This window comes from Balaenoptera ricei, chromosome X, assembly GCF_028023285.1.
Source record: "Balaenoptera ricei isolate mBalRic1 chromosome X, mBalRic1.hap2, whole genome shotgun sequence".
Taxonomy (NCBI): Eukaryota; Metazoa; Chordata; class Mammalia; order Artiodactyla; family Balaenopteridae; genus Balaenoptera; species Balaenoptera ricei.
This window is the reverse complement of record NC_082660.1, coordinates 33,640,114-33,653,429: the sequence shown is the minus strand read 5'-3', so window position 1 is coordinate 33,653,429 and position 13,316 is coordinate 33,640,114. Positions and strand designations below refer to the sequence as shown.

At 34.5% G+C, this 13,316-nt stretch overlaps 1 protein-coding gene across 1 annotated transcript in view; it reads right to left on the bottom strand.

Moving 5' to 3' along the window:
* CFAP47 (cilia and flagella associated protein 47) overlaps window positions 1-13,316 on the bottom strand; it is a 487,004-nt gene that overhangs the window by 111,046 nt on the left and 362,642 nt on the right. Inside the window, 4 exon segments of the mRNA XM_059910362.1 lie at window positions 52-208; window positions 7,230-7,338; window positions 9,561-9,668; window positions 11,226-11,401. Coding sequence (XP_059766345.1) covers window positions 52-208; window positions 7,230-7,338; window positions 9,561-9,668; window positions 11,226-11,401 — 550 coding nt within the window.

Below are 13,316 nucleotides of genomic sequence, written 5' to 3'. Positions count from 1 at the left end.
TGATTAATAATTACAAAATAACATATGTAAAGTAAAAGAAAAACAACTTACCTGTTAGTATGATATCGATTAAAACATCTTCTTTGGTGGGATTTTGGAAAGGTATAAGAACAGATGATTGAAGACGAAGGTATGTGGTCATTCTTTCTATTTCTAGAGGCTGGGGGAATAGTCCTCTTCCAGAGATGTAGAATATCCATTCTTTAAACTGTATAAAGATAAACATCCATAACATATATGTCCTAATTACATACTTTTTATTTGTACCACTTAATAAATATAGTACACATAAAAAATTTGGCAGATAAGTTTTTTGTTAACATTTAACATGCACTGTTTTCATCTTTCCTTCTTTTTCCAAATTCCTTTTGATTTTATTGAAAAAATCAATGTGTTTTTACACTGAAAAAAAGGCAAAAGGCCAATGTTCAAATATTAAACATATTTCAATACACACAAGCTTACTGATAGCAACATAAAAGAGAAAATTTAATGAAAGCCATGCATTTCTGCTCAAGAGTTTTTAAAAAATCAATTTGTCTAACAAACTGGGTACTAAATGCTCTATGAAGTTTCCAAAATATTTATCACAGGAAGGCAAAGAAGGTGAGACACAGATTGCAGTCCCATTAAAAAGAAGTATATACAACTTATTGCCATATTATTTACGCCCATCATCTAGTACAGTGTATGTTTTATCACATGATATGAAAAAATGGCTCAAAAATTATGTGAAGAAGATTCAATGTGGCCATTGTTCTTATCTGTGTTTCATAAGCCTGCAAAGCTCTGCTTGAAAATGTTCCCTTTGTATTCATTTAGAATAAAAGTCCCTTGAGACTCTGTTCTACACCGAACACTTTGCTAACATTACCGATGAATGACGAGGTCATTAACCAAAAACCAGCGAACAATGTCCTGGTTTATCACCTCTCAAACTACATAGATGTTTCCAAGCTTAAGTTCCAATAAAAGGGGGAAACTTGCTTTAAGATTGTTTCCAAAGTAGGATGGGTGGTGACAGGAAATTCATAAAATGCTGTCTCAAGTAAGTGAGGATGAAAAGGCAAGTTTTATCTGCATATGTCTTCAAATGACTGCATTACTTTTAGTTAGAGAGTCTACAAGCATAAATTCACTATATTTTCACTTACGATGTCTGAACTTGATCACACGTAATTGACTGCCTGGAACCAAGTGTCAGGGTTCAATTATAGTAACAACTGTTTTATGTAAATTACTTACTTTTTGGCTATTTTATAAAATAAATCATGGATGACAGAAATTAGGTTAATTTAAACCACTGGAAATAAGCCAAACTACAAAAACAAGAAGGTCATGTTTTCATGTTTTGCCAAGTGGCCTGGAATACTGGAGGTTCTAAGTTAAACCATATCCTACCATTCCTGGACACTAGTATCCAACAATTACGGTAGCATTGCTTAAATTATCCACCTGGGTTCACAGAGGGAAATTAAAAAGTACCCCAGGGAACATATGCATTAAAAAAAAAGTAACATTTTTAGTCCATCTTTATCTCAAACTTCTTTGAAAGAAGACAGAGTAAAACCATTAAAGATCCAATTCCAATGTTTCTGAAAGAAGAAACAAGTGGAGGTAAAAGATAGTAGATCTGGCTTGCACACTGAGTAGAGCTCAAGGGCATTTGAGCTTGCTAAGAATCAAGAGAGTCTGCCATAGACACAGGCTGCAAGGACCATAGACACCTGCTGGGTAATAAAAATCACTCTGATTTTATCTCGTTTTCCTTTATTTTCACTGTTCTGACCTTTAGATGCAGTGAGTCCCACATCAAGTATAAATGGAATAAATAATGGCAACTATTTGAAAATAAAAATGAAACGACTGAAAACCAAGAGAAAATCTCAGAACATAATGTTTGATATCAGAGAAGGCCTGTTTATCACATTTGCTGCTTACTATTGTTCCTCTTATGCTGTTATGCAGTAACAATCTCATTGAGAGATTCTGGTAGCATATTATGAGTTTATGATATTCGCAGTTGTGATGCCCTAACCAAATTAATCTCAGGATTCAAAATCTATACAAACAACTTTAGCCTAAAGTTAGATTTTTTACAATGCAGAGTTCTTCACATGGATACAAACTGGAAACAAATGAAACAAATAATAAACAATAGCCATTTCCTTAAGTTCAGCAAAGAGTCATATTCAGAAATAGTTAAAACTTATCCTACAAGCACTACCATACTAGATTTTTGATTAATCAGCTACTTAGTTGTGTGTGTTAGTTCAGATATATTTATCAGTGAAATCAAGAGAGGGACAGAAGCCTATGTGAGTTTTTCCCTAGTGGTTAACCTAATTGCAAACTCTCAGACTTAGAAAAGTAAGCCCTAAAATTTTCTTCTTAAAAATATCTTCTTTAGATGCCTACACATACATAATATATACTGCATTTTCAAAAGTTCATTCAATTAATACTTTAGGATAAACCAGTTTTGCCTGCAAAGAATGTCAACTAGATGAATTAAAAGAAGAGGAAGATCTGAATTATTCAGGGATAGAAAGGAAAAAAAAAAAATTAAAGGCAAAAAAATAAAAAAGAAAAGGCAAGAAATATCACAAAGGTTAGGGCATACATTGAAAAGGTTGAAGCGGTCTGAACTCAGTAGCTAAAAGAATGAATTATTGATTTAAGTCTAACCAGAGATAAAGCCTTGGAGATTTACTACAACTTGGAAGGAGAGGCTTAGAGTGACTGAAATGAAGCCCCAGTGTTAAAGTGATTGACAAAAAGGTTTGAGTGGATTACTTACTTGTTTGAGTTCTTTGGTATTTGATAAAGAATTTTGAGTTCAGCCTCTAGGCTAGGATTTTCTAAATCTTTTAAGATGGAGAAGTGACCACTATCCTGCTGATGTGCCAGACTACCTTGAGTAGATGTAATTTCCACCAGAAATGCAAGCAACTAAGTTATCTCCAAGAATTAAGACGAAAGGCCTGACCCTGCTAGGAAGCAATGATTTAAAAGATCAGCTGTGTTAAAATTATTTTTGTGAAAGAAAATATCTCTACTATACTTGCCCTTCTTTATGAGAAGGATTACTGGTTTGTCTGTTTTCTTTAATATCTTTGAAAGTCAAGCATACTTCCACAGTATTGCTTCAGGTCATGTATAAGTCAGTAATCATGTAAAAAATTTATTAGCCTCAAAAACTTTTTTCTAAATTACACATATGACTTTGGTGGAGTGAGGTGGTATGATCAGCTGTGTAAATTAAGAAACAAGAAAGAGAAACAAAAATCAATACTTTTGTTTGAGTCAGCATCTTTGTGTGCTAGGTGTATACCAGGTTGATGTTCATGTGATTAACATGTTGCCTTATACACATTAACCATTCTCAGTATGCCTGTTTGGGGAATATTGGTGAAAACAGCCCATAGTAAACAGGGTTTATTAGCGCTCACACAATGCTCTTCCCCCAGACAATGACCACATCGATCGATAAAAGGAAATCAGGATGAATTTTTTAATCTGAGTTGGAATCCCCAATAATAGAAATGTACATTTTATTTAAAGAACCCATAGCTTATTATCCATCCCAAAATACATGTCAAACCACTGGGAACCTAACTTGTAGTGTTGGCAAGGTCAAAAGAAATGAACTGAGTCTAAGTGCAGATGTAAGACATGCTTCTTTATTGTACAATGAAGTTTTTTTCCTTGTCCTATTACATAGACCCTCAAGGTGTGACCTGCTAGAATAACTTGAGTCTGAAATGTATTAATCTGAGTTACCTCTTTAGAGATTGTGAAAGAAGCTAGAAACTCCATCACAATATAATGAAGGCTTGAAGATCTTAAGTAATCAAAAAGCTACACTGTGAATAATGTAATATTTATTATCAATCCTTACAGAATGACAGAATGAGTGGCACATTTGAGAAGTCAATTATTTTTTCACTAATGTATTTTGCCAGATAACTTTTGAAAAAGAACACTTGCAATTTGGCAAAGTCATTCAATCCTTGTAGAATACAGCACTTGCTCTTCAATAAACTCTGAAAACGACCATGAAAAAAAAATACAAACTTAATTTTAGAACAGAGTTACCTCCTTACTATACATGTGGTTTATCTACAGCAAATATTTTTTATCTCAGGCTGGGTGTCCCTCTGATACTTCATTATCAGTTTTGACATTATCAGTTAATGCACATTTAAGGAGTTCAAATTAATATCAGAATTAACTTTAGCAAAGGAAAAAAACCCAGAAAAGTTGCAGTTCATATGTTCTTTCAATTTAGCAAATGTGACAAAAATATTTCTCTTCCTCCCCCCATATATATATAAAAGAAATCACCCATTTCATTGGAAAAATGTATAATACTATATTAACTTAGATTTTTAACTCTAGTTCTACCATTGACTAATCATGTGGTTTAAATATTTTAGCCTCTCTGGCTTCAAATTCCTTTTCTATAAATATATGTCAGAGGCATGTGGTGAAAACTGAGGTAGTGTATACAACCAAGCAATAACTCAATTCCTTTATTTCCACCTAAAATTTACTGAAAAATGCATCTCCCCTGGTTTCAAGGAAAAAAAGATAAACACGGTTGGATGGAACTTAACTGTAGCAAACCTACTGGTTTAGTGTAATGGGATATATAAATAATATGTTAAACATATCAGCTTTTGAAACTTAAAAACATTTTATTACAAGCAAGTGTCATCAGGAGTACCAATTCCCCTGTTTGAGCTTACACTAGATCCTAGTTCAAGAGGGAAAGATATTCTTGCGACAGGTAAACTGAAATATGGACAGGATATTAGATGATGGAGGAGACTAATATGCTCTTACGAAATATAATCTAAAGTATTTACTGTTAAAATAGCATTTACAATTTACCTTTAAATTGAACAGTAAGAAATGTAAGAGAGAAAAGAGAGGAAAAAATGTAACAAATTGTTACTATAAGAACCAAGATAGAAGGTATAAGTTTGTGCACTGTATTATTCTTTCCACTTCTGTATCTTTTTGAAATTTCTCATAATATATAGATGGAGGACAGTAAATTTTTAATATCATTATTTGCCTTGATTATCAATCTATGCTTACTTATTGAAGCATTTACAGGTAATCACCAATATTTAAAAATCCTTACCTATGTAAACATGAATATTACACAACAAAACCAGGAATAAAGTTATATATACATATCTATATAAAGTATATACATATATATATGATATACTTTCCATTTATTATCATTACCATTAATGTATGTTCCTATTTGTTCTATAACATATAATAGTATTTTTCTCACCTGTAAATTTATTTTTGAGCTGTTTCCAAATATTAAATTAATTGCATATTCTGTGGTCAATAATATTTGATAAGTGTACGAAAGAATGAATGGACTAGAAAACCATGGTTGGAAATGTTAAAGCCGAGACCATCTTTTTCATTATGCAACGTAAGATGGCATCTGTAATACAATGCATTTGTTTTCCCTTGTACCACAGTTTACATTCTCTGTAAAAGTAGTGATACGAAGGATATTAAAACATCACTAATGAGTAATTTCTGTTAAATGTAAACTATAGCCTGAACATCGTATTCTGTTTAATTTATGGAAAATATGGTGTTAAGTAATACAAACATACATGTATATTTTAAAATAATGTTTCTAAGATTACACTATATACACCAATATTAGCAATGCAATACTTAGCGATATCTGATTTGACACACCATGGCAGTTAAGAACTAATTTCATATCATGATATTAGTTGGCAACCAGTGAGTGACAAGAGACAGGTATTAAAATATAAATAAAGAAATCACATTGTAGATTCGTTAAACAATCACCAAACAGCAAATAGTAAAAGGCTTTTTCTAAATACCACGATTTACTGTGAGGTCCTCTGAAGAAAATAATCTATTGCAATTATCATTTCGAAGTTTACTTGAAAGCAAGGTTTTGGCATTCACTATACATATTTGGTATCGTATGCTTTGGAAATACAGACAGGGATGCTGAACCTTCAGATCTTGTTTTGCTACTTGGGGGAAGATAAAGTGATTGAGGCCCATTGACTGGCTCTAGTCTCTCCCAGGAATGAAGGAATGAGAAAATGAGGCAGAGAAAAAGAGAGAGGGGCAGAGCTGTCAGCACTGTCTGTGGGGAGGGGGTGATGGGTAGGAACTAAGGAAAAGCTAAAAAGAACTGGCGTCCTGGGACCTGGACACATAGAATAACCATTGAGTCAAATCATATTCCTAAAATGCACCACTTTGGTGGGGACGTTGATAGCTGGGGAGACGCAAGAGGGAGGGTGGGTCTCCTCTGTGGACTCTTCTCACTCCTCTACACTCAAGGGTCAGTGAGGCTGGGGGTTTTCTACTTTTCTATATACACAGACCTCCCCCCATATACTCCCCAAATTTCAGTTATTATTTTGGTGCAGATGATCCCCCAAGTCTTCATTTCTAGCTTAATATTCTACCCTGAATTTCAGAGCCACATAGCCAATTGCCTAAGAATATTCCCTGAATTTATGTTCCTTTGAGATACTCTCCAAACTGTACATATCTTAATCAGTGTTCTTCAAGTGTGGTCTTTCGCCAGCTGCAGCAGCAGCAGCAAGAGAACTTTTTAGAAAAGCAAATTCTCTGTGCCCCATATACACTACCAAACGTAAAACAGATAGCTAGTGGGAAGCAGCCGCATAGCGCAGGGAGATCAGCTCGGTGCTTTGTGACCACCTAGAGAGGTGGGATAGGGAGGGTGGGAGGGAGACTGAGGCAGGATGTATATAGGAAATCTCTGTACCTTCTGCTTAATTTTGCTGTGAACCTAAACTGCTCTAAACAATTGTTTCTTTAAAAAAAAAAAAAAGACCACTTCAATTAAAATCAGAAAAAAATAATTATATTATTGGGAAACTAACTATTGCAAAAACTGGTTACCAAAGCAGTCAGAAATAAAGCACAACCAATTTATTTAGGGTTCAGTGAAAATGAGCATGAATCTAGCATATATAATTTCAAACATTTACATGAACATGATACTGATTTTCTTGATAAATTAAAATTGGCAATGTATACGTTATATTTAAAAGTTTTAGCATTTGAAACCTTATTAATAATTCAATTGCTAATACTCCATGGTGTCCCAAAATCAGAACTGGAAAATGTTCTAGTAGTGGTAGATTACTCGGCTTTCTGAATATACTTACTGGTGATCTGTTAACCTCCAGGACAAAATTATCAGGATTACTGTTTGTTGCTTGCAATTCTAAGGTTTCGTGTGTAGGATTATCTAAAGGAATTATCTGAGTGACAAACCTGGAAGGAAGAACAAAGCTAGTAAAGTTGTTCAATGATAATTTCACAAACTTGATGACTATTATGGGTTGAACTGCATCCCCCAAAAAGATATAGTAAAGTTCTAACGCCCAGTACCTCAGAATGTGACCTTATTTGGAAACAGGGTCATTGCAGAGTAGTAATTAGTTGTAATTAGTTAAGTTGTGGTCACACTGGAGTAGGGTGGCCCTTAATCCAACATGACTGGTGTCCTTATGAGAAGATGATGTGAAGACACATGAGAAGGCTATACGAGAAGGGAGGTAGAGATTGCAATGATACATCTACAACTCAAGGAACACCAAAGATTGCTGGCAAGCACCAGAAGCCAGAAGAGCCAAGGAAGGATTCTCCCTTTTGGGTTTCAGAGGGAGCATGGTCCTGCTGAAACCCTGATGTCAAACTTCTAGCCACTCTAACAAGTGTGAAACAATATCTCAGTGTTTCCATATTGAAAGAGACCCCAACTACACAGAAAAATGTACGAAAATAGAGCCACACCAATGCATATCATTACGAATTTTAAGGACATTAGGTACAATTAAAGACCATGCAAACTTCGGAAGAGGAAAAAGATCCACAAGACTGGTTAGAAATACAGTAACTATCAAACATCTTTTAATATTATGCATCTTTAAATTATACACAGTATGACTTAGATAAAAAGTAGTTGTTTTAGAAAAATGTTAAAGAACAACAAGAACTTGAAAGAAAAAAGGCTAGCACTTTTAGGTAGAATGAAAAGAAACATGACTGTAAAATTGGTTGAGCCAAATATTTTCACAACACTGACTTACATTTATTAACAATTGTATATATATCTAGTTTATAGTTTTATATATATATATATATATATATATATATAGTTTTCATATATTGGTATATATTTAAAACAAGAAAAACTTAAATCTAGAAATAAATTTGTAAATAACTTGTAGCAGACACTGTCGGTGCTCCACCTAGTTTCTTGCCCCCATCCCCCAACTTCCGCATGCTTGCTGTTCATCTTCCAGCTGAGACTTTCAGATGATTGCCTTGGGATCCTGAAGTCCTCAGCCCTAGAGCAGAAGTGCCTGGGAGTTTATAGCTCATCCAGACGAAGCTTATACTGACTAGTATGGGAGTTCAAAAGCCCAGAGTCTTGGCATCGAGACAAGACAAACTCTGAAATGTGATTTATGCTCCAAAGCTCTCCACAGGAACAGATAAAGTCTGGGACTGTACCTGCAATCACATCCTTGCTTAGCTTCTTCCCTTTGCTTATTCTGCTTCCCTCGTTCTCTTACTAATTTTTCTTACTGGGATCACACCTCCTTAATAAATCACTTGCAGTGATGTTTTGGCTCAAGATCTGGCACTGGGAGAATTGAACACTCTTTTGGTGTGCTGAGGGAGAGACATTAATGAGAAGGCACTGATTTGCCCACTGGTACACGTACTCTTTAAAAGCAGGAAATGTGACTTGATTACCCCTATGCATCAGCACCAAACTTGACGCCAGACATGTACTAGGAACTCAATCACCTAAATATAAAGGTCATATTTCAAGGGCATATGGTATTAACCAAATGACCAAGTATTCTCAATTGCCCAATGCTTACCCTCTGCTTTGCCTTGACCAAACTTTAGTCCGCTTTCTATCTTTCCCATAGGTCCCTGAACTCTGCTTGTCCCCAAGCCTGAGCAAGCACCAAAAAAGTAAAATGTGCCTCCCTTCTGGGCTTCTCTTGGGAATCAACTGACCACGGCAGAACCCTTTTTCCTATCAGTCCCCACCGGTCATTTTCCCTTCCTTGTCCAGCTTTCCCTCCAAAGATTCTGCTTATTTCTGCTTGCCCCTCCTTTAGCCTATAAAAGAAAAAGCTTGCTCGGTTTGATATTGAGTAGCTTGTAGATTTCTGAGAGGGGAATGATCTCCAAATTGCAATAGTACCCCGCCAACTATTTCAATAGTCCCTTTTCCTCCCTTGCGATAATCATTTTGAATAAAAGCCTCTCCTTACTAAGTCCTGACTTGTTTTTCTTTTCACACAAGTTTTCCACAAGGTCGTTTAAATATCAAACCTCCCTGGAGAAGAAAATCAATTACTAAAAACATATTTATGTCTTATTTTAAAATACTAAATGCATTATAACAATATTATTTTAGATAAACTTTTTTTTCTTCCATGAAATAATTTTATTTATTAAATAGAACTTACTTTCCAAGGTCACAATGTATTTCTGGCATTATGGTTGGTTTTGGTATGTCAGTAGTTACTTTCAGTAAATACCAAAACTCTAGAGCTGTATCAGGCTGAAAAATAATGCTGGTGGAGAGAAATATACAAAATCTTGTCAGCAATTTAGTTTGTATGTAAAATAAATTTGGCAGAAAAAATAAATGCCAGATAGGTGGCTCCAAATACAACATTTGACAATTGTTCTGTAATACAGCTTACTCTTGTAGATCTATTTAAATTTTTTTCATTTTTGGTGAGAAAATCACTTTGTATTCAAGATGAAGTATTATCATTAATATCTGTTTAATAAATGCCTGTTGAATCAATGAAAAATGCTTAAACATAGGTGATTCAAATATCTTGCAGGAGCTAGAACAAGTAAAGTCCTGCATTTGAACTGTGGTTAAACCAAATGTAGTTTGTTGAATCGAACACACGTGCGTTTTCATATGAAGGTTATCAAGTGACATGCAGCTCTGGAGAGCTTCCTTTATCATCAGCACGTGCTCATCTTTGGGGAGACAGAGAGTGTGTGACAGTCTAATAGTAAAACTAGGCTGGTATCCCAGCTCTGTCATCTTTTATTTGTACAGCCTTGAACAAGTCACTTAACTTTTTGAATTTCAATTTCATCATTTATAAAATGGGAACACTTATGGTTACTGTGAGAATTTTAGGTGTGTACGTATGTAAAATACATGCTCCAGTGATGACAACAGAGAAAGCAGTCAGTAAGTATCAGCCCAAAGTGTGTCTTTTAATGTATGCTGACAAAGAAAATCCAAGATTCAGTCTGTGTTCACAAAGCCTCTATAGTCACAATGCAGAGAGGAGACGAGAACACGTTTCTAATGGTAATCTAGCAAAATAGTGTCTTTTATATACATTATGGTCTTAATTTTCATGTTTCACATTATAAAAATGTTTATCCTTTAAAATTTCACAAATATATTTATTTATTCATCATTCATTAAAATAAGAATTATTCTAACTCTGAAAGAGCATATAAACTAGCAAAAGACATCTTCATGGAGTAATGGAATGCATTGTACACACCAATACTAAGTACAGTCTTTAAAACTATAACAAATAAATTGGATATTACTGTTAAAACAAAGAAAGTTGATTATTTTACTATAGACTGAGTTAATCGTGAGCATAGAAGCTATGTGTTTCTGTGTGAGAATACACAGTGCAAAGTTTTTCATAATTATGCTATAAGAACACTCGTCATTGCACTGTTAATATATGTGTGTGTATGGGTGTATGTGATTTTCATTTAATTGAGAATATAAGATATAAGTGAATTTTTATCATGAAAATTGAAAGTTTAACCCCTAGTTCTTACAGAATCATTTTCACTTGGTACAACCCAGAAAAATACAGTTAACAAAAAGCGAAGTGAAAGAGAGTATATAAGGGGCAATTTAGGAATTATTTAACTTGATATTCTAATAAATAATATCTTTGCATTAAAGAAAACAATGGTAATTCTAAATTAGTACATTTTGCCAATGAATGGTATTAAACAAAGCTAAAACTATGAGCGAGTGTAATCTCAATGATTATACCATGCAAAGAAATAATTTTAAAGGTTAATTTCAAAGGATCAACAATAAGTATAATGCCACACTCAAACCATACCTTTCTTCTCTATAGCCTGTAGTCGCTGGAGAATACCGTACAACACAGTTGAGAGAATCTAGTGGAAATAGTACAAGTTCCTTGAGTTCACTAACGGCAGCACTCGATAACTGCACATCTAAGTGAATAAGTTTCTCTTTTGGATTAAAGAGACGTATTTCAATACAAACACTCTCCTAGAATTACATAAGAAATATAAAATTAGCTCTTAGCGTCAGCACAGGGTCATTGGCCTATGGAAGCCGATAAAACAATGGCCAAATGTATAAAAGTTTATTTTTTCCTTGACCCACTACTGAATGTACCTCACTCTCTTTTAAACTCTTATATATTTTCTTCGTTTAGCCTTGCTAAATGGTGACAATATTTTTTTCAGCAACAAATAGTCCAAGAGATCCACCTAGCTAAATGCTAAGGAAACTGCAAAATTACATTTAAAATATATTTGTCTTCAGTACCATTATTATTATGAGGTCTGTCTGTCAATGTTTCTTCTTGCTGTGGTACTCAGACTTATCATCCGTAGAGGTTGCTAAAATATAGATTACTGGCCCTCTTCCTCAAAGATTCTGATTCAGTACATCTGGGATGGGGCCCGAAAATTTATCTTTCTAAAAAGCTGTGGCTGCTGCTGCTGATTCCGAGTAGCTCTGTACATTAGTATCAAGTTCTAGAGACAATCTGAACTAAGAAGTCAAATTATGCTGATGACATGATTACCTTCCTGTTTAGATTCCTCCCTTCTGTCTGGTTTCTCCTGTCCTGCCTCCCGAGCTACATCCACTCAGCCAAGGAAGGCACACTTCACGTTCCAAGACATTTCCTGATTCTCATTCTGAACCATTCTGGCTAATGACATATCTTTTTCTAAAAATTTTATTGAAGTATAGTTGATTTACAATGTTGTGTTAATTTCTGCTGTATGGTAAAGTAATTCAGTTATACATATATTATTTTTCATATTCTTTTCCATTATGGTTTGTCACAGGATACTGAATATAGTTCCCTGTGCTATACAGTAGGACCTTGTTGTTTATCCATCTTATACATACTAGTTTGCATCTGCTAACCCCAAACTCCCAATCCATCCCTCTCCCATCCTTCCTCCCCTTGGCAACCACAAGTCTGTTCTCCATGTAGTGACTTATATCTTATCCCATTACAGCCATGATCTCCACTACAGTAAAAGCCATTAATTGAAGCAAATGTGTCAAAGGTGATTAAATAGGACATATCTCAATCTTAACAAAGACCAATTGTCTATAATGCCTTAACCTAATTAAATGGAGAATGTTGGACATTTTAGTCATAATTTAAAGTTGGGTAATGGATGTACTTTGGGACGTGGAGCTATTTTGAAATTTATCAAGTCACATTACAGGAGCTGGTGGGGACAGGTGGTGATGGGGAGAGAGTTATTCACACAATGTATCTTCAAGATAGACATTACAGCTTTGTCCATGAAAAAGCATTTGCTTCATTACCTCTGTATAAATAAATGAGTGGATAAGTATTATACTTTAGGGGGATGGAAAAAGCATTTAGTGTGGTGAACATCATCTGGCAAGGAAAGATGGAAATCAAGGATATACACAAGGATATAATTACTAGATGAGAGTAGATATTATTTATTACAAATCAGATTTAATTATGAATGCAATTGAAAATGGCCATCTACAATAGTTTCAGGAGATATTAGAATCATGGATTCCTAAAATAAATGGTCATTAAATTCCTACAGTAAAATACCCATGCTCATAATTATAAAGAAGGAAAAATAAGATATAACATGCAAAAAACTCAACAGTGGCATTACATCACAAAATTTACTATTTCTTAGGCAAACCTGAGATATTTTATAAGACTGTTACAGAACAGAGCCTCCTAGGAAGTTTCTGAGGGTCAAGCAAATCAACAACTAACCCAAAGGAATATGCCATGATAACAAATACCAACCACCATATATTAGCCTAGAAACTTTGCCCAGGTCTTTGGACAGAAAATTGAAATGAAACATCTTGGACTAGATATGTGTCCTGGTCTGTTACTCAGATATTCTTCAGAGAAAGTGTCAGTTTAAGACACTGCTAT